This window comes from Sphaerodactylus townsendi, linkage group LG02 (genome assembly GCF_021028975.2).
Source record: "Sphaerodactylus townsendi isolate TG3544 linkage group LG02, MPM_Stown_v2.3, whole genome shotgun sequence".
In the NCBI taxonomy this organism is placed as follows: domain Eukaryota; kingdom Metazoa; phylum Chordata; class Lepidosauria; order Squamata; family Sphaerodactylidae; genus Sphaerodactylus; species Sphaerodactylus townsendi.
In genome coordinates this window covers 70,303,977-70,330,748 of record NC_059426.1, presented here as the reverse complement: position 1 = coordinate 70,330,748, position 26,772 = coordinate 70,303,977, and the positions used below count along the sequence as shown (strand labels likewise).

Genomic DNA, 26,772 nt, shown 5'->3' with positions numbered 1-26,772 from the left:
AAGTAGTTGTCCCTCCTCTACTGCTGATGGAAACACGTTGCACCTAGCTCGAGTTAGAACCCATCTTTGCCTAGAGTCCAATACTAGATCAAAAAAATACTAGATCAAAGAAATGCCAATACGTTGGTACTATATTGTAATATAGAGGAGAGCACTTGTTTGCTGATGTTAAAAGTAGCTGTTGTTCCTGATCCAGTAATCTTCTTTTAAGTATATTGAAGATCTCATTCAAATGAAGCTTATGAGATGCTTCCAATGAAAAACCTACAGATTTAATCTTCTTGATAATATTGGAACACCATTTAGAGATCATCAGATCAGACATCGCAGATTGAATTAAACTGTTCTCTTACATGTTAAAGCAGGGTCTCAGCCAAAATTTAAAGGTTATTAACCAGGCCTTAGTTTCCAATAAACTCAGGCCAGCTAGAGTAAACTGTTGCATCCCTCAGAATGTTTTGAGAATCAGATGGAAACATAAGTACTTTTAAAATGCTATATTTTGTGCAATGTAATCTTAAACAATGTCATCAGTTACTGAGATAGCCCGAATGGTGAATTTCCTGGTTGCACTGTTTTGTGCAGAATACATCCAGAACTGGCTCTACAGGGATTTTCCCCCTCTTAGGACACTGTCACATGTACAATAGCAAACAGCCATGTATAGTTTTCTTTCTGTAGAGAAAATAAATACCTGGGGGTTGAAACAACCTCAGAAATAGCCTAATTTTGACATTTGGGTTGCATTTTAAACCATAGTCTATATCATTCATTGGGGTACAGAAACGCTTCTCCAAACACCCAGACACCCCTTTCTGGTAACCTGGAGAACATTTACCATGCCACACAGAAAGATGTTTTCACCTTTTAACAAGCAAACTTCAGAGATCCACTGTAAAGAATGGGGGTGGATATAAATGAAACACATAAATAATGAATATAGCTGATGTTGGAAGTGGGATAAAAGGTTTGTGAATGGCTGAGAAGGAGAGAATTAAGCATGGAAAAGGGAGAGATATGGAGGTTGCCAGGAGGAAAGGAAATAGGAAATAGTCCAGAGAGGGGGATTAAGAGAAACATGAGGTACAAGCAGTGGTGGGATTCAAATAATATAACAACTGGTTCTGGTGGTGGGTTTTAATTAATGTAACAAGCAGTTGTTTACAAGACACATTTTAACAACCGGTTCTGCCGAAGTGGTGCGAACCTGCTGAATCCCACCACTGGGTATAATCCCTGAAGGGTTCCCAACTTGCAAATAGGCTTGGCCCTGTGACTGGCACCACACAACTGGGCTACTATTGTGGAGACAGAAAGTCAGATAAAGGTAGTTTGTAGGGTGGTAAGAAGATAGAGTTGCCAACTCCAGTTTAGGAAGTTTATAATGCCATAGAGTTCTCTTGCATAAGCAGCCATTTGTGCCAGGGAAACCAGGGTTGCCAACCTCCAAGTTGGGGCAGGAGATAACTGCAAATTACAAATTATATCCATATAATAGGAATCAGTTTCCCTAGAGAAAATGGCTGCTTTGGAAAGTACAAGCAGCAAAAGAGAGAGGCCTCTTCCACACAGGCTGGGGAGGCAGGGTCACACCAGGGTACTTGACTCCAGTGGAGTCCCGGGACCATTCACACACGCTCGTGCGAGTGGCCTCACAGCTGCCAGGGACCACGGACATGCCTTTGCATGGAGGCGCATTCATGGTTCCCTTCCCCACTGCCTCCCGCCTTGTCCTTGCTTGCCTGCGAACTGGGCTGTGGGACGGCCCCTTTTTCCCCAGTGGCTCTGTGAATGGGAGCTGGGGAGGGGGTAATACGAGATTCACTCCATGCGCAATTTGTCTGTTTAAAGTGGCTGACAGCTGCAGCCATTCACTTGGTCCAGCTGTGCTCCCCAATAAAACAAAAGACTCACTCATTGAGCCATTCTCGTATAAGACGTTCTGAGGCCGATGTTGCAGGTTGGGGGCAGTTTAGAGTCATGTTCAGGGCGGGAACCATGCAAAGTTCTTGCCCAAAATGGTGTTTATACCGCCCCCAATCTGGCTTTATTGACCAGTGCGGAGTGGGCCAGAGTGACAGGCATGGAGGAGAGAGAGTTAGAAAAGGGTGGCAGGAAGGGGAAAAAGTGAGAGACTGAAAGAAGTAGGGGGAGAGGGGACCAATCAAAGATGGAGGGAATAGGATTGTTGCTCTCTATTTGTTCATCATAATTATAACTAAGGCATAGTCAAAGTCAGGTGAGATGCAAGTGATATTATGTGAAAAATACCTATCAAATCTGTCAAAATTAGGGATGCATGAACACCAGCCAGTTTGACACACATGCTGTTTGGCAAGAGTAATAGGGTGACATTTTTATTTTGACAGATAGTGTTCTGACCATTTAATGTCTGTGGCTAATTAGCAGTTTGTTTCAATAAATTACTTGCTAACATTAATGCATTGCAATTGACTTTTCATGCAGCTGTGGCCAGTGTTTCCCTAACTGAACCACCAGAGGGAGTTTTGAATTTTGTTAAAAAAAAATCAGTAATTGCTATTGGGTTATGCAATGCCAGCTTACATTCTAATGTTCTACTGTCACCTTCTCTGAAGTCAGAGTATTTTTAAAAGTAAATATTTGGTATCTTTCCTTGCAGAGCCTTCAGCTGACTCATCTTAGTAATTTTTGGAGTTCCTGCTTTTTCTTGCTGTTGACCACTCACATACTAGGGTTTCCCTCTAATTAAAAGAGGCTCCACACATTATGTGACAGACTTGAGTTTGCTATGGGTTCACCAGTGTTAACACCATGTAAAGCATGAATGGTAGATGTATTCTGATTCCTAAAGGAGTCAGCTGTTTTTACTGGAATGAAATCAGCCTCCCTGAAGATCCATGCTGTTTTGACTTTAGGTACTCACTATTACCTAGCTGGAGCACGCCCATGTTGTTGTTCCTTGGATTGCATTTTTTCCCGTGGAAAACAATGGCATCATTCCTTCTAATCAGATCCTGGCAAGGGTCTAGCACCCCCAGTCATTCCCCTTTGCAGACAAGCTGGAGAGAAGGAATAAGCACCAGACTTCACTTCTTTGGTCTTGACGTAACTTTTTAATATTTCTAATTCCAAGAGAAAGAGACACGAGGCCCCTTCTGCTACTCCTTGCTTGCTAAAAGAAAAGATCTGTAAAGAAGATGGCTTGGAGAATAAAACAGACAGAAAACCACAAAAATGGACTTTTCAAAGCAAATGTGGGAAACTTTTCGAGGCTTGCACAACTTGTTTACTAAGCCACTTCTAGTGTGCTGTCCATTCCTTTGGCACACTGCGCTGAACCTATTGATGCATTGATGCTTAGTTGCTGGGTTGGGGGCGGGTGTTATTCTTATCATGACGGTCAGGACCTTGAAGCAGCCAGGCCAGTACATGCACACTTTCAGGGTCCTGTTTGCCATCTCAGATGATGCCAGAGCATCTCATGGGCATCTGTGCTTTTCATAGTGGTAACAAATTCATTTTGGTTCATGGTTATGGGTGGGTGCTGACTGGACAGCAACTGCTGCCATGAACCAAAATGAATTTGTTACCACTAAGAAAAGCACAGATGCCCACATATATATTTGTTTGTAGGAAGATGCCCATATATAATTTGTTTGTATATATATGTATGTGTGCACACGCACAAACACACACACACACACACATACTCATGGCATGGAGTCAAGGATAATGTTATACATATATATTCCTTCTAATATTATATATAACATTATCCTTGACTCCATGACATGAGTATGTGTTAAATGGCAACATTAAAAGATAGCAAGCAAATGGCTGAGGCTGGCAATTGATCAAAATGCTGATACTAAGAATTGTTTTACCTCTGTATACACATGGTTCCTACAAACAATTCCTGACATGAGTTAAAATCTGGCACTGATCCAAACTTCACATACATATATACGATTAAAGTGCATTTTACATCATCATTCCATTTGGGGAGAAAAACACTTTTGGGATTAACTAGTTAAACAGTAGTAAACAGACTGCTTGGGGAACAATTATAAAGTATGTTGCAGAGTTACATTTGTTGCAATTAAAAATAATAGGACTTTGTAAACAGAGAGTCCCAAAATAATGCTAACAATGTCCTCTGTACACAATTACTCATTTGTTTCCCTTCTCTTGGGTACTATGTAGATGCAGTCACACACTTATTTTAATAAAATCTCACTAGGCCATTGAAGAAGTTGCTAATTAGAATTGGAACTGTTTCTTGATCACAGTTCCTAAAAATGGCCTGCAGATTGGGGGCGGGGGTTGTTCTTAACAATGGTCACAAATATAGTCAGTCAGTTTGCTGTATTTGTAGATTTCAATATCCTGATTATTGTCACAATACACAGTACTGCTTGTGCTAGGAGCTCATATCTTGCTTGTGCTTGGAGCTCTTGGAGGTCTAAATCAGTATAGAAAAGGACTTTTGCTCAAAGCAGAATATAATTATACTATGCACAAACTCTTTCTGACCAAAAGAAAAACCCAAATTTGTAACTTCATTCGCCACATGCTGGACTTTCTTTGTTTTAGAATGCTCCATTTTGGTCCTAGTGCCTACCTAACAGAACCAGGTTGGGACTAGGACCCAAACACAGCATTCTAAAACAAAGACAGTCCAGTGTTTGGCGAATGAAGGTACAATTTTGGGTTTTTCTTTTAGTCAGAGTATAGTTAATTGCTACCTCATCTTCATTAGAAAGGATTGCCTTTCTTTTCTGTTGAGTCTCAGTACCACACACACTTTGCCTGTAAATGCGGGTTAGGGCCTGAAACCAATATCTTGCCATTTTTTGTGTGTGGGTCAGCCTCATGAGACTGCTATATGTCAAAAATATTATTGTGTTTGAATTTTCCATGTTACTGTGATTTTGCATAATGTAAAGGTAGAAATGCTGGCAGATAGCCAACATGATGTAAAGAAAAGTGGCCAGGGGGGGCGGGGGGCGGCAGAAGGGTTAGATACAAATATACTTTTTTTCCTCCTGCTTCCCAGATCAAAATTGTGTTTTGTCCAGGCTCACACCTATTACAACGTTTTGTGCTACACACACTGGCAGGTGCTGTAGATAAAACAATATGTAGGCCCTGCCATAAACCTTGCTGAGTGAAAAAAGACACACAAAGAAAGGGGTGTAGAGGAGAAAAGAATTGAAATGAGAAGAGGAATGAGATTGGTCTGGCAATGCAAGAACAAAGAGTTGAGTGGCATTTATATAAAGCTGGGGCTAAGTTGATCTTTTCAGGTATCCTTCAAGTTACCCAGCCATGGTTGTCTTGCCAGCAACAGAGACAATGATGCTTTTTAAATCTTCAGTCACAGCACTAAACTTCAGTCGCATAGCTAAAACTGAGTTCTCCTGGAAGGAAAGAAAGAACAAAGCTCCTTGGATCTGCTTATTCTCAAGCCCATGACCACATCCTGGTTATTCTTTTTTCTTGCTTGGGTGCCCCTTCTGAGATGAAGCAGTGCAATCCCCTAGCAGCTCCTTGTTCTCTGGAGTGATTTTTTATTTCATTGAACAAATGTAAATGGTCCTCCACCCAACCTTGACATGGAGAGAGTTCCCATTTCCAGCCCTGGACCGTACACTCTGGTGAAGACAATAGATTTGTTAATGTGCTTGCCTGACCAATGTTGTACTAACCAAATGTTTCTTCCTCTAATACCTTTAATGACCACCTCATTTACATTGTCACTGTTTTACAGCTGTAATTTTATCAAATAACTTCCCCTTTGGAGACACTCCCCCTTGGAGAAAAAAATCTGCATTTAGAAGGGTGGAGGCTTGAATGATGTCTGTTGTGAAGGGCAAGAAGGTCCATTCTAAAGATTTAGATGAATGCAGTTGATCAAGATGATTCTTCTAAGGCTGTTAGAAAGCAGCAGAGATGAGCTGTGTATTTAGAGATGAAATGGCCTCTTGTTTGGAACTGGGAGATGCGTTCTTACATGGCTACCTTCTCAGGAAAGGGCTGGTTCTTCCCACTATTTATGATAATGCTGCAATGTTTCAGTCATTCAAATCCCACTCACCATTGAAAGTGGATTGAAAGTGCATTATTCTGCATGTGTGGAAGGGGCCTTTGTTTCTAAACTGCTTCCACATTCTTTGACACTTCCAGTTTTGTGTCCAACTCAACATGGTCCTGCCAATTCTGACCATATATAGTTTTCCTATTTTTTTTATTTTGGAGGAGTTATCTTCAAAGATACACAGACACACATAAGAGAATCTTAGCCACTTGGAGGACTCCCATTGAAAAGTATTGGGACAGTGGTCTACTGCCCATTGAGAAGCATTGATACTCCTCCAAAATAAAAAGAGGGAAAAACTATATATATTGTCAGAACCGACAGGACCAGGTGAGTACAACTATGTACTTTTTGGATTGAAAAGGTGTCCAGGATTGGTGCCTGCAGAGCAAAAGTCCTGGGGGGAACCTTCAGCAAATGGTGACAGGGAGAATCCCTTCACCAGCACACAAAATGCTGGGCACAAGCTGAGAATGAAACTGACCAGAGAGCAAAATGGTCGGGCAGGAAAAATAAGATGCCTCCTGAGCTCTGCATTCCATACAGTCGGGCAGGAGATATCTTGCAGGTGACTTAGGGAGAAAAGAGGCACGTTGAAGTGTTCCTCAAAAAAGACACATTGACCTGAAATAAGGCATCCTAAGGATGTCTTGGGAAAAGAGCAGTGTGGAGTGCCTCCCCAGGATGCCTTTTTTAAGTGTCCCCAGGACATCTTATTTAGGCTGTGTGATATGGACCCATTTCATTCTTATTCTTATTCCAGGTAGTGTGGAGTCACAGTCATGAAGTTGTAAGAAATTACCAACCTGTAATAAAGAATATTAAGAATATTAGGGGTTAGAAATCAGTAATATAGGGTGTGAACTGATGGTGAAGATATCAAAGGAATTCAGTGGGAACACACTAAAGAGAATTTATTCCTTATACTTGCCCTGTTCAAATATTGCATTGAACACATCATATATGTATGTACATACCATCAGTTTGTAATAAAGAGTTAATAAATGTTGATTTTACCATTGGTCCAGCAAAGTGAGTAATCTCCTAAGGTTGGTAATGGCTATCCACGATTTTGTGTAAATGTATTTTGTACCCCGTAGTATCATCTAACTGGAGATGCTGGAGACTGAGCCCTCCATATTACTTTTAATTGCTCTGCATAATATTCATTGGAAACAATGAGCTTCTATATCTTCATCTGAGAACAAGCACAAATCTTTCGATTGATCTCTTCAGAGCAGCCTTAACTTCCTTATTTCTCAGACTGTAGATCAAAGGATTCAACATGGGAATCACCAGAGTGTAGAAAACAGAAGCAATTTTATCTGTTGCTAGAGAATGGTTAGTACTAGGTTGCAAATACATAAACATCAGTGTTCCATAGAAGATGGTAACAGCTGTCAGATGGGAGGAACAGGTAGAAAAAGCTTTTTGTCGACTTTGAGCAGAACGTATTCTGAGGATATTAGAAAGAATAAAAGAATAAGAGATTAATACAATGAGAAGTGAGCATATCATGTCAAACCCAGCAAACACATAGATCAGGATCTGTTTGGTGCTGGTGTCAGAGCAAGAAAGGGCTAACAGTGGGAGGTCATCACAGTAGAAATGATTGATCACGTTTGCAGAGCAGAAGGACAAACGGAATGTCACTATGGTGTGGAACAGAGCCACGCCAAAGCTGTATATATAAGGGACAGCTACCAATTGGATACACACTCTCTGAGACATGATGGTTTGATAAAGCAGTGGGTTACAGATGGCTACATAGCGGTCGTATGCCATCACTGCCAGGAGGAAACATTCTGTGATCATAAATGTTAGGAAGCAGCCCAGCTGTGCTGCACATGCATTGTATGAAATTGTTTTTTTAGCTGCTAAAAAGTTTGTCAGCATTTTAGGAGCAATGACAGAGGAATAGCAAAGGTCAACAAAAGCCAGGTGGCAGAGGAAGAAGTACATGGGAGTGTGGAGATGAGGATCCATCCTGATTAAGAGAATTATCCCCAAATTTCCCATCACAGTGATAATATAGTTCAGAAGGAACACAACAAAGAGAGGGTTCTGTAGGTCTGGACGATCAGTGATCCCCAAGAGAATGAACTCCTTGACGGTGGTCTTGGTGTGATTGGCATCTGCCATTTATTCCATTTCAATTATCTAGTTGATGATTTTATTAGTGAGGGCATTTGCTTAAGATCCTGAAGATAAGAAAAGTGAACATATGCTCTTCTTGATGGTTAGGTATGATACAGTCACATTTTGGGGAGATAAATTCTCCTGGGCACCATTTCAAGAATCTTGTTTAGGCCTTGTAAATGAAATACAGTAGTCATCTTCTTGATGTCTATGAGATAATAATCTTCATTCAATCCTTGCATGAATTCCTGCAAATATAAATTAGGAAATACTATTTACCATTCATGCAAAGGATCAAGAACTATGCTTTTGTGAGAGATAAAGTGGATTGAATGTGTATTATTCTGCATCTGTGGAAGAGGCCAAACTTGAGGCATTAGGAACCAAGTAACACTTTAGGCAGGATGAAGGTGTCAAGGTACTAGTAGACACAGCAGACTGTGCATTAAGTGTAGCTCACATTAGAGGTGTGCATTTGTGTATACCCAAGCCAAAATTATGCCTTAAATCAGTCATTTTGCATGAGCACCTGAAATGTCTTCAATAGTCCTAAAACCCTAGGGGTAATGAAAATGTATCTCTGGGAATTTCAGCAGTGTTTTGGGGTCAGCAGGAGGTGCAGGAGTGGGGAGGGAAAGAGAAAAAGCTGGCTCGGGAAAGAGCTGTTAGCATCTCTTTCCCCTTGAGACAAGAGATGCCAGCTAACAGTTGATGGTCAGGTAGATCTTGCCTTCAACCATGGACCATTATGTTTAAAAAGGGAAAGCGCTGAGCATAGCCTAGACTTACCATAACAGAATTATCCTCACTGAAGGCTCCTCTCCACAAATGTCTCATTGTAGCATTAAAAAAATAATAATTTAAATAGTGCTTTATTTATGTAACAATATGAGGATCAGGTTCTCTAAATTCCCATCTTTCACAAAAAAGAATGTTTTTAGATCTTCCTTTGCAGATATCTAAATGAAAGTCATAACTTCATAATGAAAGAAGCTAAATACTTTTTAAAAAAAGAATTGGTGGTGGTCTAGAAGTCCACTCATCATTTTATAGCTGTGGGGTGAACTCTGCCATCTCTGATGCTAGCAGCTGGGGAAAACCTCCATCAGGAACAATGGCAGCATGATAACTCTGGGACCGGTTTCTACTCTTTCCATCTCTCCCTTCCCACTTCTGCTGCCTCAGGGGAAATGACAAAAATAATGCCAACAAATTTTCAAGACTAAAGTCCCACTTCTACACCCATGACAATACTTTCAAAAAAAATAGAGATAATCAAGAGTGCTGTACCCAAAAATCCAGATGCAAATGTATTATGAAAATATTTGAACTGCACACACCAACTCTGAACAAGGTGTTTCCAGCAATTGTTCTTGCAAAGAAAAAAAAGAGCTCCACTCCTCACAAAGGAAGGAGAGAAGGAGAATTGCAGCTCTCTGTGGCTTGCCTCCAAACATGATGATCTGGAAACATGCTGCACTTCTTCCTTGCATGGATCTACTTGAAACCAAAAAATGTCATGGCCCAGGAAATCAGAAGCATCCAAACATGGAAAAAATGATTTTTTTTGAAGGGGGGGTGGGAGAAATTTCCCAGAATCTTCCATTTGTATTCCCATTGTAGGAAATCAGTGCATCACTCTGAATCAGCAACTTCTATGTATATCTTCAGCTTCGGAATTTAATCATGAACACTTCTATTCCAGTCTTCATTCCAATATGTGCAGGCAATCCATTCTGTCTTAAGAGAAACAAATTGCTAATATGTATTCAGATGAACACATTCAAGAGATGTAAAACATTCCTCATTTCCATGGGATATTAGTTGTAGGAATCAGTTGTAGAACTCACAACAGACATAATTTTTAGTTATAGAAGGGAAAGGTCCTCAAGTCTTCTGAGAGATACCATATCCTTGACTCTTTATAAAAAGTCTTTTCTATGGATGAAGAATCAAGTACACTATGGTTGTGTTCCCATACATTTACAGTAAATACCCATACTGAGCCATAAATTGACTTCCAACCATGTCTTCATGGCAAGTTTCATGGCTATATTCCTCATACATGATATTTATAGGGGGTTTTTTGTACTACCATCTCTCTATATACATGGGACAATCATTTTGAAAAATACACACAGGGAAGAATAAAAATCTTATTTGAGCTAACCTTGAAAAAGACCTCAGCAGTCTAGATTACTTGTAGATTCTTCTCCATCTCCCAGTTCTTCTGAACAACTTTTCCAGATAGACAGATATTTATATATACATTAGGATCACCCCTTCCCCCAAAGAACTCTATAACAATTCTTCTCCTCTGAGAGAGAGAGCGCGCAATTAGCTGACAGGATCTGCTCTGATTACTCATCTGTTTTGGGACATAATTCAAAGTTTTGTTTTAGTCTTTAAGGCCCTTAGAGGCTTGGGATCAGGGTATCTGAAGGAACATCTCCTCTCATATGGTTCAGTCTGCCATTTAAAACATACCTCTCAATCTCTGTTTTCTCTGCCCCTGTCTTCAAAGATAAGGTGAGTGTTGACTAGAAACAAGGTATCAATCTGTAGTTGGAATGCCTTTAACCTTCACACTTCCTTAGCACCTACTTTGCTTTCATTTAGGTGCCAAGCTAAAACACATATTTTTACCAAGATTTTAATTAAGGGTTTATTTTAGGCTTTAACACTCAACAAGATGGCCATCCAGGAATGTCTGCCAAGGGAGTTGTCAGAGGGCCCCTAAATTGGGAAACAGGATGACAAGGATGGCAGGTGGAGGAAGTAGCAAGGCAAGATGCCAGAGGCAACACTGAATGTGAACAAGTATGGAAATACATATGGTCTTTGCTCTCCCCCTTGGGTATTAGTGTTAAGGGCTTTTCCTGCCACGAAAGTACCATATGGCTCTCTCTAAGAAAGAGTCCCATGCTGCCCAGCCTACCTACTGAATTCTGGGATGTTTTGGATAGATTTTGTGTAGGGCTGGGGTGAACTCAACTGGGTGCTTAAGGAGGGGTTTGGCTGATATAAGGCAGGGAGGTGATTGGTTGCACTCATAGTTGGCATTGTGTTCTTCTCCTTTGGGGCATGTCTGGATTGGTGGGGAGCAGTGGTGTAACTAGGCAAACTGGAGCCCTGGGCAAAAACTGGGTTTGATGCCCCCCCAGGCGCATGCCCGATGCAATGCACACACCCCGTCCCCCTTGTAGCTACGCTCAGTGGTGTATCTAGGCAAACTGGAGTTTGGCGCCACCCCTCATTGGTGCCCTTCCCAACCATGACCAAGCAATGATTTTTTTATACTAGGTCATTTCAAAGTCACCATCACATTATAGAACATCCCCCAACTCACAAATCTGAGCACAGCAATAGGCCATGCCACACAGCAGAAATAATTTTTTGGGAAAACATTTTCAAAATGCTTTCAAAATGTTTTATTACTGCTATGAAAACATTTTATGGTGTTGTATCCAGTCCCCCCCCCCCCAACTGGGGGAAACAGCATCACTTTCAATGTTATTTAAACTGGGAATCACCAGGTTCTCCCTTTGAGGTGGATTTAAAAGGAGAATCTGGCCTCCCTAGCTTAACCAAGTGATGATGGAATCCACCCCCAAACAGCATCGTTTTCAATGGTGTTTAAACTAGGGAGCCCAGATTCTCCTTTTAAATCCACATTAAAGGGAGAATCTGGGGTTCCCAGTTTAAACAACATTGAAAGTGATGCTATTTGGGGGTTGATTCTCCCCCACCACGAAACAGCATCCCTTTCAATGTTTAAACTGGGGACCTCAGATTCTCCCTTTAAACCCATGCCAAAAGGGGGGATTTAAAAGGAAAATCTGGGGAAATTTGGGGGGGTGCCTGCTGTCAGGGGTGCAATTGTTAAGCTAGCAGCACCAAACTTTCAGGGTATATTTAGGAGACTCTCCTAATGATACCACCCAGGTTTGGTGAAGTTTGGTTCAGGGGGTCCAAAGTTATGGACCCTGAAAGGTGTAGCCCCCATCTTCTATTAGCTTCCATTGGAAACAATGTGCGATGGGGGCACCCCCTTTGGGAGTCCATAGCTTTGGTCCCCCTGGACAAAACTTCATAAAACCTTGGTGGTGTCAGTAAGAGACTCTCCTGGTGATACCTCCCAGGTTTGGTGAAGTTTGGTTCAGGGGGTCCAAAGTTATCGACCATCTCCTATTAGCTCCCATTGGAAACAATGGGGGATGGGGCACCCCGTTTGGGACTCCATAACTTTGGACTCCCTGAACCAAATGTGGGTGATAGCATCAGGAGAGAATGAAGTCCTTGACGGTGGTCTTGGTGTGATTGGCATCTGCCATTTATTCAATTTCAATTATCTAGTTGATGAAGGCATGATTTTATTAGCAAGGCAATTTACTTAAGACCCTGAAAATACAAAAAGTGGGCATATGCTCTTCTTGATAATTAGGTATGATGTGGTCATATTTTGGGGTGATAAATTCTGCTGGGCACCATTCAAGAATCTTGTTTATGCCTTGTAAATGAAATAAAATAGTCATCTTCTTGATTTTCATGAGAGAATAATCTTCATTCAATCTTTTCATGAATTCCTGCAAAACTAAAGAATTCTTGGGATCAATAACTATACTTTTGAGTGAGAGAGAGATATCCTTTTTAAAAACTAAAGAACATTATAAGATAGATTAGGTGAGCAATAACAGATAAAAATACTGCACTTCATTGCAAGTCCTTTCTCTTAATTTTAAGAATTAGGAAAAACTCCTCAGAACCTCAACATTTTGAAAGGGAAAGGAAAATGCTTATTCACCAGCTTATGCACCTGAATATACTGTAGATAAAGCATGAGACAGAGTTCAAGAAAAGGATTCACAAGATTTCTTAACACCTAAATCTAAGAATCGGGCCTAGAAATTACTTGTGCTTTTAATTTCACTTCCATGGCTAGCAAAATAAAAAAAATTGATCTTAAAAAACTGGCACATTATTGAGGATATTTCTGGTTGTGCTTCATGCTCTCACATAGGCTTTATTTATTTATCTATTTATTACTTAGATTTATACCCCGCCCTATCCCCGAAGGGCTCAGGGTCAAGGCCAGCTGGATGGTTTTTGGGCCAGGGACTACCAGAAGATTCCCATCCGAGGAGCAGAGGGGCCTGCTTGGGCAATATGGGGAGAGGCGGTCCCCAAGGTACACAGGTCCAGGACTGCTCAAGACTTTAAAGGTTAGGACCAAAACCTTGAAGATAACCTGGTACTCGATGGGCAACCAATGTAGATAGAAAAGGACCAATGTAATATGGTCCCTGCCTGAGGCTCCTACCAGGAACCTTGCAGTCGCATGCTGCACAAGTTTTAATTTCAGGATTAGGTTCAAGGGCAGGCCAGTATAAAGCGAGCTACAATAATCTAACCTAGAAGTGACCATTGTATGGATCACTGACTAGATCCAACACAGCAGAGATATGGTGCCAACTGTCTTGCCTGGCAGAGAGGTAGAATGCAGTCTGGGCCGTTCTGGTGACCTGGGTCTCCAAAGAAACCCTGGAGTCCAGAATCACCTCCAGACTGGTAACCAACAAGGTCAGGTGTAGGGCCTCACCATCCAGCACAGACAAAACAAAATCAGCTGGCATCTCACCGTTGCCTACCCACAGGACCTCCATCTTTGCTGGATTCAATTTCAACCTGCTAGCTCTAAACCACCCAGCCACAGCCTCCAAACACCGCTGGAGAGCCTCAGGGACTGAGTCCGGCCAGCCAACCATTGTAAGGACTAGCTGTGTGTCATTTAGGCATACTAGTAACCTTACACAAAAATTAGTAAAATTGGACTTTTCATATAGACCTGCAATGATGGAAGTGACTAGTGGGCATTTCAGTTGTGGGCACTGCACACTGTGTGACCCTTAAATGAATATTATGGAATTTGCATACCCACCCATTAATTTTACATGGGTTTGTAAGGAATTTACCACATGCCAGTCCAAGAACTGCCTTTTTGTGATTCAATACCCATGTTCATCATTGTATATAGAAATGTCTAGCAGGTGCATATGCACAAGTATTATTGAATATCACTCAAAATCAGATATCTGGATGCTCTACTAGTACAGCACTTCATTGAAAAAGGGCACACTGTAGAACGATATGCATTTCTATGATTTGTACAAATATATGGTTTTAGTCATAGATACCAGGAAGCATCTTTTACAAATAGAAGCCAGGTGGATTGATACACTCAGAACAGTTCAAGCTGGAGGTCTTAAAAAGTGCTTCTTTTCCCTTTTCTACACCTCTGTGTTTTCTTTCTCCCTTACTGGGGCCAACTGCATTATGCTCCACAAAATTATTCTGAGTACAAACTGGCGGCTGTCTGAGAGGGGATTCTCTTGGTGCTGAGCAACACAGCCAAATCCTTAGTTATGAATGTGTCACATAAGACAAGAGAGGAGAAAGGGTCTGTCTGGTGATTTAACTTACAGAACAATTTCCGGGTGGACCATTGCAGTGGCCTGGTGGTGGCTAGAAGCAAGCAAAGTCAAGCTTCAGCAATTCAGTCAGGGCAAAATGCCCCCAGACACTTAATGGTTTAGGTGTCATTCAGCTCAGCTTATTTTAGATCTGTTTTCACTTCCAAGTCTTCTCCTGGGATGACATTTAATGTTTCTTGGCATACTATCCTGGTCATGCTAGGATAAATGAAGAAGCAGAACTGGATTCATTTGGAGCCCAGATAACGTTTTCTAAATACTGGTGGACAGAGCAGACCATGCATCAGGTGTAACTCACACTATGTTGGATATTTGGATATATTTCAGACAAACACACTTATGTTCAGGTTGCCCAAAGAAATGTGGTAATTTAGTTCTGAAGGATATCCTGAAAGATACCCTTTATCTATAAAGAAGTAATTTCTATGGATGAAGAATCTGTGGTTGTGTCCCCATACATTCTACAATAAGTACCCATACTGAGACATAACTTGTCTTCCAACCATATCTTTGTGGCAAGTTTCATGGCTGTGTTCCTCATATGTGATATATGTTAGTTTATAGATTTTCTACATCCTCTCTCTATGCATGTGGGAAAATCATGTTGAAAAAAATATAGACAGGGAAGAATAAAAAATCTCGTTTGAACTCACCTTTGAAAAAGTTGTCAGTTGTCTAGTTTACCTGTATATTAACTTCCTTTGTCTCCAAGTTCGTTTGAACAATTGCCCCTCACAGACATATATTCATTAGGATCACTCCTTCCCCCAAAGGAATCTAGAATAATTCTGCTCCTCTGAGAGAGAGAACACAGTTAGCTGAAAAGGTCTGCTCTGACTACCCATCTATTTTGGGACATAATTCAAAGCACTTTATTTTTTACCTTTAAGGTCCTTAGTGGCTTGGGGTAACTGAGGGAACATCTTCCATACTTTCCAGCCTGTCAATTAAAATCTACCCCTCAGTTACTTTTTTCTGTGTCCCTGTCTTCAGAGGTTAGGCCAATGGTGACTAGAGACAGGGCATTATCTGTGGTGGTGCGTCACCTTTGGAATGCCTTTCCCTTTGACGCTTGCCTGGGACCTACTTTGCTTTCACTTAAGTGCAAAACAAAAAAACACATGTATTGTCGAAGGCTTTCACGGCTGGATTCAACTAGTTCTGGTGGGTTTTCTGAGCTATGTGGCCATGGTCTGGTGGATTTTGTTCCTAATGTTTCGCCTGCATCTGTGGCTGGCATCTTCAGAGGTGTATCACAGAGAAAAGTCTGTTTCACACTGTGTCTAAGTGAGAAAAAACACATGTTTTTAGGATTTTAATTAAGGATTTAATCACTCGCTCTCTTTTATGGTAAATGTTTATGCTTTTGATGTCTATCACACACATAAGTCTTCCAGCCTTCCAGTCCAGCTTCCTTACTGCCATCACAAATACACTCCGTGCCCTGCTTGACCGAGGCAGATTGGTGCTGCTGGTACTATTAGATCTTACCGGAGCATTTGATATGGTCGATCATGACCTTTTGACCCACCATCTGACTTTTAGATCTTACCACAGCATTTGATATGGTCAATCATGACCTTTTGACCCACCACATGACCTTTTGACCCACCGCCTCAGGGGTGCTGGGCATGGCCTTACAATGGTTCGCCTCATTCCTTAGGGGCCAGAGTCAGCAAGTGAGGTGTGGGGACAGGGTCTCCCAGCGCTGCCTGCTTCAATGCAGGGTGCCACAGGAGGTGCTCCTGTCTCCTGTCTCTACATGCGCCCCCTTGCTCAGCTGGCACTGGCATAATGCCCATTGGGCAAGGTGGGCAGCTGCCCAGGGCATCAACTTGTGGGGGGCATCAAAATGCTGGGTTCGTTTTTGGGTATTTTAGTGGTTTTCCATTTTTGGCCTGCAGGGGGCGCAGTTTTTAGACATATCAGCACCAAAATTTCAGTGTATCATCAGGAGACTGTCCTTATGCTACCCCCCAAGTTTGGTGAGGTTTGGTTCAAGGATTCCAAAGTTATGGACTCCCAAAGGGGGTGCCCCTATCCCCCATTGTTTCCAATGGGAGCTAATAGGAGATGGGGGCTACAGTTTGAGGGTCCATAACTTTGGCCCCCCTGAACTAAACTTCGCAATCTCAAAACCTGGGTATCATTAGGGCAGTTCCCCTGGATGAGACTTCTGACAGTTTTGAGACTCATGCCTTCAGTAAATCGTGCCCCCCCCCAGCCTGTAATCTCCCATTGATATCAATGCAGTAAACTCAATGCAGAACAAAGATTCTTGGGCAAATTCTCAGGATGTTCTTGCAGGGAAGCTGTATTCTTGACGTGATCAGCACTGGGGCAAAATCGTTCAGGGTATCATCTGAGACCGTCTATGATGGCACCCCTCTGTTTAGTGAAGTTTGGTTCAGGGGGTCCAAAAGTTATGGACCTTCAAAAGCGGTAGCCCTCGCCTCCTTGAAGTGCAAAGAATGTGGGATGGAGTACCCCATTTGAGGGTCCATAAACTTTGGACCCCTAAAACCAAACTGCAAATTTCAAATCCTGGGGGGGGGGGGGGTCCTTATCAGTGACAAGTTCTTCCAGGATGATGACCCTGACATTTTGGTGCTGATACATCCAAAAAAATGCACCCCCTTCAGGAAACATCCCAGAAATTTTGCCCAATAATCTTTGTTCTGTAGCCATTGAGTTTTCTGTATTGCTGTCAATGGGGGTTGCAGGCTGGGGGGGCACATTTCTGAAGGCACAGTCTCAAAACTTTCAGGGTCTCATCAGGATACTTCCCTGATGGTTTAAGCGTGCAGTTTGGTTCAGGGGGGCTATGGACCCTCAAAACTGTAGCCCCCATCTCCTATTAGCTCCCATTGGAAACAATGGGGGATGGGGCACCCCCTTTGGGAGTCCATAACTTTGGACCCCTTGAACCAAACCTCACCAAACATGGGGAGTAGCATAAGGACAGTCTCCTGATGATATGCTGAAATTTTGGTGCTGATATGTCTAAAAGTGCCCCCCCTGCAGGCATCAATGTCCTGGTGCAAAAAAAATTGGTCGTGATTGAGTGGCCGCCCATGGGGGGGGGGCATCCAACTCAGGTTTTGCCTAGGGCTACAGTTTGCCCAGGGCTGTCTTGTTACGCCCCTGTCAGCTGGTGTGGAGTTTTGGGCTCATTCTGTTGATGGAGGGCAGGCTGGCTTCTGCCCCTGAGGCTCTCCAGCACTGTTTAGAAGCAGTAGCTAGTTGGTTGATGCTAAGCAGGTTAAAAATAAATCCATCAAAGACGGAGGTCCTTTGGGTGGGTCATGAAGGGGGAGCTGAGGGATTTCAGGCACCATTGCTGGAGGGCATCCCCCCTTGCAGTGACTTCCTCTGCCTGAAGCCTGGGGGTCCACATGGATTTGTCTCTGTCTATGGAGACCCAGGTGGCTCACACAGTTTGGGTGGCATTTTACCATCTGTGCCAAGCATGGCGGCTGGCTAACTATCTCTCCCAGACTGACCTAACCCCAGTGATCCATGCCATGGTCACCTCTAGGCTAGACTATTGTAACTTGCTCTAAGTTGGCCTTGCGGCTGATCCAGAAACTGAAATTGGTCCAGCATGCAGTGGTGCGGCAACTTGTGGGGGGTTCTATGCGGGACCATATCTGCCCCGTTCTTCACGGCTTGCACTGGCTCCCAATTGAATACCAGGTCACCTTCAAGGTATTTACCTTTAAGGCTCTCTGTGGCCTGGGGCCCTCATACCTCAAGGTCCGTCTTTCCCCCTATGTCCCCACACGGCCTCTGCGTTCTGCAGAGGCCAATTTACTGGTGGTCCCTGGCCCCTCTATGATGTAGCTGACCTCCAACCAGACCAACATGGCTGCTTTGCATGGCTTCTGCAAAGGAAAGTCATGCTTCACAACCTTTTGGAGTATTTTGAGAAAGTGAACAAACATGTAGATTATGGTGACCCAGTAGATTTTACATACTTGGACTTTCAAAAGGCTTTTGACAAGGTACCTTGCAAAAGACTTCTGAGTAAGCTTAGCAGTAATGAGATAAGAGGATGGGTTCTCTTATGGATTAAATATTTGTTAAATAGCAGGAAGCAAAGAGGAAAGAAGGTAAGCAGTGATTGTCAGGATATTGAAAATTGCAAGGTGGTCATATGCTGGTCTAGAATGACTGGAATGTAACAGTCAGCAGAATTGTAAAGGTCGGAGCCTCTCTGTCTGGGTCTGCAGTGATTGGCATGTAACAGTCAGCAGAATTGTAAAGGTCACAGGCCAGGATGATTAGATCATCTAGCTAATGATTTGCTGGACAAAACTATATAAGAAGACTGCATACCCAATTCAGTACCTCTCCTTCACCTTCAGGTTCGGGCTCAGATTGTTGTCAGAGTAGAGAGTGGATAGTTATTGTTATTTTTTGTTCCTTTGAGAAACAAGAGATAAAGTATTCCTGTTGGAACTAAATCTTACTGTCTGAGTGTTTCTTTTCTCTTATACTGCAAGCAGTTACCTCCTGTTCTAGCAAGGGTGAGTTGGCACCTAGTCCTTCCTCATTGTGCACTCAGGGCCAACAATTTGGTTATGGCGAGCCCAGTATCCTAACCTTCACTGAAGCTAGCGGTAGTGTCGGTGAAAGGCAGTGTGACACGATGACATCCACCATGTGCGCAGTTTGCCTTTTGAACGGCTGACTGCAGGGAACTACTCAGCATGGAGTGTGAAAATGCAGAGCTTCTCTTACATACGATGAGAAGATTTATGGGCTGTAAGTCGAGACCCCCACCGGAACCCAGGCACAGCAGCAGCAGCAGCAGGGCAGATGCCAGAGCCAGCAAGTCCATAATGTTGGCTGTGGAAAACTCCCAGCTCATTCTATTCTCCATTGGTTGGCTGCTGAGAAGGCTTCTGACTGCCTGGAAGGTGTTGGAAGGACCTGTACCAGACGCAGACCTGCTGGTTCCAAAGGTGTAATCTTGACCAGACGTTTATACAATTTGAAGCTGAAAGGAGGTGAAAATAAAATGGCCAACCATGTCCAACAGCTGCATTACACTATTCGTCGAGCTGGAGAGACAGAGGCATGACTTTCACCCTGAACAGCATAGGGCCTATATTGTACCTATCTTCCCCTAGATGACAGCTGGGACAATTTTGTCTATAGTATGCAGAGCATAAAGGAAGATGATTTGACTTCTAGACTATGTGGACTGCACGGCTTCTTGGAGCTCCAGGAAACAAAAGCAGAGAGTTTTGCCTTGAAGCCACAGTGCCAGAGAGAGAAGCCTGCTGTTTCCAGAGGGCAAGAAAGTAGAAGAACCCAGCTTTCCCTGAACTGTCCAAGGTCATATGCAGTTCGGCCGTTGTTTCCGCTTGGTAGGCTCTTACTCAATCATCTTCTCCGAGAATGCCCACAGAAGGGGAGAAGAAGGGAGCCAGCTAAAAAAAGGGACAACGGGGAAGAGGAAAGAAGGAGCACTACTTAGACGGCATTACTGAGGAACCGGATGTCCAGAGAAACTAACCCATCTGGCTCTTGGACTCTGGCCTGCTGCCTCAGAGCATGTCGTGTAAATGCTCATCACCTATTGACTGAGGAGTCCAAGGCAAGTGTTAAGCATGCTCAGCTTGGCCGATGGATCACCAGCTGCTGTTACTAGCCACAAGGAACTGCCACTAAGCATGTACCATGCCTAGGTGTAAAAAGTTGCAAAAATGTGTTGTGTGTTCCTGGACTGGATTTTTTTACTGTTTGTTGAGCGTCCCAAGCTTCTCTAGCTGAACAAGGGTACAAGAAACTATATTTGATAGACAGGGGTTGCTACAGTATGGCGAGAATGACATAGAGTGTGCAAAAGAGTACACTCCTGCGACAAAATGTATGTTATGACTGATTAAAGGGCAAAATGAAAAAATGTAATGAATGTTTCAAGTCTAGCTAATAAGCCTATGCATGATGATTGTGTGCACTATCTTCACAGAGTCCTACAGGACATGCAGAAGTTTTGCCACCATCAAGCAGTTGGCAAAAGTATGTGATTTGAGTGTAAAAAGAAGCCTTGCAAAGCATTCCTAGACTGTTCAGTCTGTAGTGGGGTTAAGGTGAAAAATCCTATCCAATCCCCAAAAAAAGAGCTACAGACAAATGGAAAGCATCCATTTGAACTAGTCCATGCAGACTTAGCTGGTCCCTTTCCAATCAAGCCGGAAGGGGGGGTGCCACGTATATATATTTCTGCTGATTGATGATTATAGCAGATATTCTTTACTGCTTGCTGTTGGAAATCTAAGGATGAAGCCTTTACAAGGTTTAAGGAATGGAGTCTCAATGATTGAACGGAGGTTCCTCACAAGGTGGCTTCGTACCTGCAATCTGACAGAGGCGGTGTGAGTTCATGGGGGAACAAATTCCAAACATGGCTGACACAGAAAGGTATTAGCCACAGTAGAACAAATCCGTTCAGCCCGGGCGCTGAAAATGGCGTGGCTGAGAGGAGACTAGGCATTCTTCTTCAAACAATGCGGGATTGCATGATAAATGATTCCAAGGTTCCATTTCATTTCTTGGGAGAGGCTGTCTTAGCTGCCACCCATGTAATAAACAGTTTGTGTCTTTCAAGTATCAATGTCATAACATATTTCAGAATGTTTGGCAAAAAGGCCTTCCCTGAAACAACCTTAGAATATTTGGGAAAGTTTTGCTAACGTCCCTCATTCCCAGACAGCTTAACGGAAAAAAGGACAAAAGAAACATGGCAGAGACTACGTTTTTTGTAGGATATGCGCAGAGCCATACCAAAGGCTATAGATTTTCATTGGGTCATGGAAGAATTGCTATCTCAACGCATAGTGCCAACTTTGAAAAAGCATACAGGTTGGGGAACATGTGCATCAAAAACTCATGAAGTGTTCTTACTCACTCAGTAAGCCATGACACAGTACCTAGTGACAGCACACAACCCCACTCCCTGTCTGCAAAGGTCACACATCTGTCTCCGAGTCCTTTAAGCAACAACAGAACAGTGATAGTGATCAGGAAGGAAGCCAGGGAGAGGGAGAGGGGCTGAGCAAACTGGAGAAATAGGCTATACCAACGCAGGATCAGAAAAGGAGCAAAATAAAGGCATACCACCAACCAAAAGGTTTATGGTACAAAGGAAGTGAGAGTGTGCCAATTAGGGACAGAAACCACGAAGGTTTCCCATGATATGTTGAAATGTCCACCTGAGGAACAGGGAAAAAAAAATGGAATCAGGCTATGGACAATGAAGGTTTGAATCACTTGGTGAACTTAAAAGTGTTTAACATTGTTGATAAACCTACTGATAAAGCCGATCATAGGTGCAAGATGGAGTATACAGTAGCGTAAACCTAAGGGTCTCGATGGGACTTTGGTAAATATAAAAGCAAGATTAGTCGCTGACAAGGCTTCTCTCAAACAAAGTTTGACAGTTATGATCAGACTTATGCACCCACTGCCAGGGGCGTACCTAGGCAAACTGGCGCCCGGGGACAAAACCTGAGTTTGGCCTTCCGGCCCGGCGTATCAGTGACCACCCTCCCCCACCATGACCAAACAATGATTTTTATGTACCAGCTCACAAAATGCCTCTCCACTCCCCAGTAAAACATACATGGCTCTCTCCCCACCAACTCTTTTCCCTAATTTCCTAATCACAACAACCCTATAGAGGTAGAGTTGTTAGCCCTGAGAAACAGCTCCAAGCCAGTGCAAGTGGGTATTAAGCATGTAAATCTCCTCAACAAATCACCCCCCAGCAAAAACATTTACCAAAACAAACATGTCAGCATCATCTCCTCAAAAACACTTCTCCCAGTGGAATCCCCACCCCCAAACAGCATCACTTTCAATGGTGTTTTAAACTAGGGAGCTCAGATTCTTCTTTTAAAATCTACCTTAAAGGGAGAATCTGGGGTCTCCCCTAATAAAACAAAAGTGTTCGATGCTGTTTTAGGGTGGATTCTCCCCACCCTAAAACAGCATTACTTTTGAGGGTTGGAGATTCAGATGCCAAACAAATAGCAGATTCGGCTGGAATCTGGGCAAATTTGGGCACCTTCGGACAAAACAAAATTGTCTGATTATGTCCTGCCCAAATATGAACAAATGCTGAATGCAAGGGTATTTGGGCTTTTGGGGGAAAGTATTTTGGGTGTTTTTTCAGCCTCACAGGGAGCGCATTTTAAAGCTAGAGGCACTGCCATGATTTCAGAGACATCATCCAGAGACTGCTCCTGATGATACCAATTCCAGTTTCATGGCGATGTTTGGTTCAGGGGAAGCAAAGTTAGGGATGCCCAAATGGAATGCCTGCCCTTATCCCCATTGTTTTCAATGGGAGCTAACCTGAGATAGGGGCTACCCATTTGAGGACCATAACTTTGGTCCCTCCTGAACCTAACTTCAGAAAACTTGGGTGGGTAATCATAAGAATAGTTAACAGGATGATACCCGGAAATTTTGGTGTCACTAGCTTTAAAAAAATACATCCCTTCCAGGAACCCCAAAGAACGCCCCAAGATTCTTTTGTTTTGCAGTGACTTTTGCTCCATTGTAGCTAAATGAGGAATTTCTGAAGCAGGCTGCACATTTTTTTTTGAAGATAGAGGCACCAGACTTTGGCAAGGTGGCTCCAGGTGCCCTCCTGGTAATAGCAATCCCAGGCTTAGGAGAGACCTTTGCTCTGAGGGTCCAATTTTATGGGCCCCTAAAAGGCTTATTTTGTTTCCCTGCTCCTGCACATGAAGCCTGCTGGCTGAGTTCTCTCAGAACTTCTCAGTGCCCCCACCCACCCCCAAAAGCAAAGCTCACCAAGCTTGGATGCTTTATTACTCAAGGCCCCCTGCAGGAAGCCTAGCAGTGTGGGTCTCCTGAAAGGGAACCAGCCAACTTTGCTAAAGTTTGCCTATGATGGCCGAATTCTGTGGGGTAATTCAGGTTCACCTTCCAACCTCGGTGGCCACAGCATTTTCCCCTCTTCCACACACACATTTTAGCAAATTTTGGCTGGTTCCTTTCAGGAGACTCACACCCAGCAGCTACGGGAAATGCCTCCACCCAGGGGAAGGTCCTTAGCACAGTGCCTCCTGTTGAAACCTCTACCACAGAGCCATCTGGGCATAACAGAAAGCCTCCCATTTGAAGAGTCTGCAAGTGGTGGGAAAAGTAATTTTTCCCACCACAGAACTTGCTGAAGAGCCTGGCAGATTCTGGGGGAATGTCTGAGTGTGTAGCTGGCTGCACATTTTTTGAAGATAGAGGCACCAGACTTTCTCAAGATGGCTCCAAAGAGGCCTTAATAGCATCCAAGCTTGGTGAGCTTTACTTTCCTGGATTGGGTGGGGAGTTGAGAGAGAGTCCTGAGAGAACTTAGCCCACAAGGAGCTTTCATGTGCAAGGGAGCGGGGAAACAAAATAAGCTCTTTTAGGGGCCCATAGCAAATTGGAACCCCCCAGAAGCAAAGGTCTCCAAACCTGGATGCTATTACCAGGAGGCCCTCCTGGAGCCACCCTGAAAGTCTGGTGCCTCTATCTTCAAAAATGTGCAGCCTCCCTACACTCAGAAATTCCCCATTGGCTACAATGCAACAAAGTCACTGCAAAACAAAGAATCTTAGACAAATTTCTTGGGGTGCCTGGAAGGGATGTATTTTTAAAGCTAGTGGCACCAGATTTTCAGAGATATCATCTATTAACTATTCTTAGGGTGCTACCCAAGATTGGGGAAGTTATGTTCAGGAGGAGCGAAGTTATTGTCCCTCAAAAGGGTAGCCCCCATCTCAGGGTGGCTCCCATGAAAAAAAATGGGGATGGGGCACCCCCTTTGGGGGTCCATAACTTTGCTTCCCCTGAACCAAACATCACCAAATTTGGGTAGTATAATCAGGACAGTCTCTGGATGGTACCCTGAAATTTTGGTGCCGCTAGCCTTAAAAATGCGCCCCCTGTAGGCCGAAACGTGAAAAACACTTTAAAACTTTAAAAACACACAAACGACCCTGAAATGTTGGTGCCCCCCCACGTGACCAAATGGGGGGCGCCCGGGGACAGAGGGTACCCCCTGTCCCTAGGCAGGAACGCCACTGCCCACTGCAAAGGCAGAATCCATGAGATTAGTGATTGCTCTGGCTGAGCAAAGAGACTTTAAAATGAGGCACTTTGATTTTGAAACAGCTTATTTAAATGCAGATTTGCAAGAGACCATATACATGAAGCAAGCACCAGGTTATGAGCATGAACAAGTTGATAAAGTTTATAAGCTCAACAAAGCTTTGTACGGGCTGAAACAGTCAGCCAGATGTTGGAACAGGTGCATACACAAAGCATTATGTGAAATGAATTTTGACCAAAGTGTGGCCGATGCCTTTATATATACCAGAGGTACTGGTGATGAATGTATCATTTTGATGATTTATGTTGATGTTCTCTGTTTGGTTGCAAAAACAGACAACCAAATCAAACAACTTTACACTGAGTTGAGTAAACACTTTAAGCTGAAAGACTTGGGGTATCTAAAGCAATACCTGGGTATTCAAGTCAGTAAATCTGAAGAAGGGGATGTGTTTCTGACACAAAAACAAAAGATAGAGGGTGTCATACAAAAAGCTGGTCTGCAAGATGCCAAAGTGGCACAAACCCCAATGGTGGCTGATTTTGTAAGCAAGATAACAGCAAAGCATTTGAAAGGCAAGACCTATATCGTTCCTTAATTGGCAGCCTGCTGCACATTGCTAACTGGACAAGACCAGACATAGCTTTTGCTGTAGGTTTATTAAGTAGAACAGTTGCAAAACCTACTGAGAAAGACTGGCAGGGGCTAAAAGAGTAATTCGTTACTTGAAGGGAACTGCTAACTATGGTTTACACTTTTCTAACCAAAACAACAAGGACTTAGTGGTGTATGCGGACAGCTCATTTGCAGAGGACTCAGGATGTAAGTGAGTGGGTGATTATTATATGCGATATGGCAGCCATCCGATTTGTTGGAGATCTCGAGAACAACCAACGCTTACCACTTCAACTGCTCAGACAGAATCTGCGGCTCTTAATGAGGCATGCAATGAGCTACAATGGGTTATGCAGTTGCTAAAAGACCTGGGTGAGAAATGTGAACAACCTATAACAGTTTTTGAAGACTCACAGACATGTATAGCCATGGCAGAGAACGAAAACCTTAAAAGTCGTACTAAACATGTAGCTGTGAAATTCCAAAATGTAAAACAACTGATACAGTCAAATATGATTAAGTTGCAGTACTGTGAATCATCTGCAAACATAGCCGACATCTTAACAAAGCCATTACCAATACAAAAACATAATGACTTGGTGTTTGGTTTGGGTTTAGCAGATGTACAATTTGGCAAGGACTCTGTACAAAGTGAGTGAAATAAGTAACTCTGTGTACTGACTATGTACTAACTATGTAATGAGTGTAAATAATGTGAATGACTTTTGTTTGTAATTATTTTGTTTGTAAATATTATGTAATGAGGCAACATTCCAACCAGATATGAGAAGGGGTGTCAGGATATTGAAAATTGCAAGGTGGTCATATGCTGGTCTAGAATGACTGGAATGTAACAGTCAGCAGAATTGTAAAGGTCGGAGCCTCTCTGTCTGGGTCTGCAGTGATTGGCATGTAACAGTCAGCAGAATTGTAAAGGTCACAGGCCAGGATGATTAGATCATCTAGCTAATGATTTGCTGGACAAAACTATATAAGAAGACTGCATACCCAATTCAGTACCTCTCCTTCACCTTCAGGTTCGGGCTCAGATTGTTGTCAGAGTAGAGAGTGGATAGTTATTGTTATTTTTGTTCCTTTGAGAAACAAGAGATAAAGTATTCCTGTTGGAACTAAATCTACTGTCTGAGTGTTTCTTTTTCTTATACTGCAAGCAGTTACCTCCTGTTCTAGCAAGGGTGAGTTGGCACCTAGTCCTTCCGCTGTGCACTAGGCCAACAGTGATGTCCCACAAGGAATGGTCACAGGGCCAGTGCTATTTTATTTGTTCATAAATGATCTGGAAATGGGGAGCACAT

The 26,772-nt window shown here is 43.0% G+C and overlaps 1 protein-coding gene across 6 annotated transcripts; it reads right to left on the bottom strand.

The window, feature by feature from the left end:
* Nucleotides 1–7,273: 7,273 nt before the first annotated feature.
* Nucleotides 7,274–16,633, bottom strand: LOC125427173 (olfactory receptor 1038-like). Of its 6 annotated transcripts, none has more exons than XM_048486290.1 (2): nt 16,619–16,633; nt 7,274–8,197 (listed from the first exon to the last, which is right to left on the bottom strand). In XM_048486290.1, the coding sequence occupies exons 1-2, from the start codon at nt 16,631–16,633 to the stop codon at nt 7,274–7,276; spliced, it is 939 nt and encodes a 312-aa protein (XP_048342247.1). The 6 variants fall into 6 exon arrangements, with proteins under 6 accessions (XP_048342247.1, XP_048342250.1, XP_048342249.1 ...); XM_048486293.1 differs by lacking the exon at nt 16,619–16,633 and adding an exon at nt 15,986–15,994; XM_048486292.1 differs by lacking the exon at nt 16,619–16,633 and adding an exon at nt 15,586–15,614 and having other exon boundaries at nt 7,274–8,201.
* Between the last annotated feature and the right edge of the window lie 10,139 nt (nt 16,634–26,772).

Bases quoted from the DNA above. Each gene is read 5' to 3' on its own strand.
- LOC125427173 (XM_048486288.1), bottom strand. From the start codon at position 8,221: ATGGCAGATGCCAATCACACCAAGACCACCGTCAAGGAGTTCATTCTC.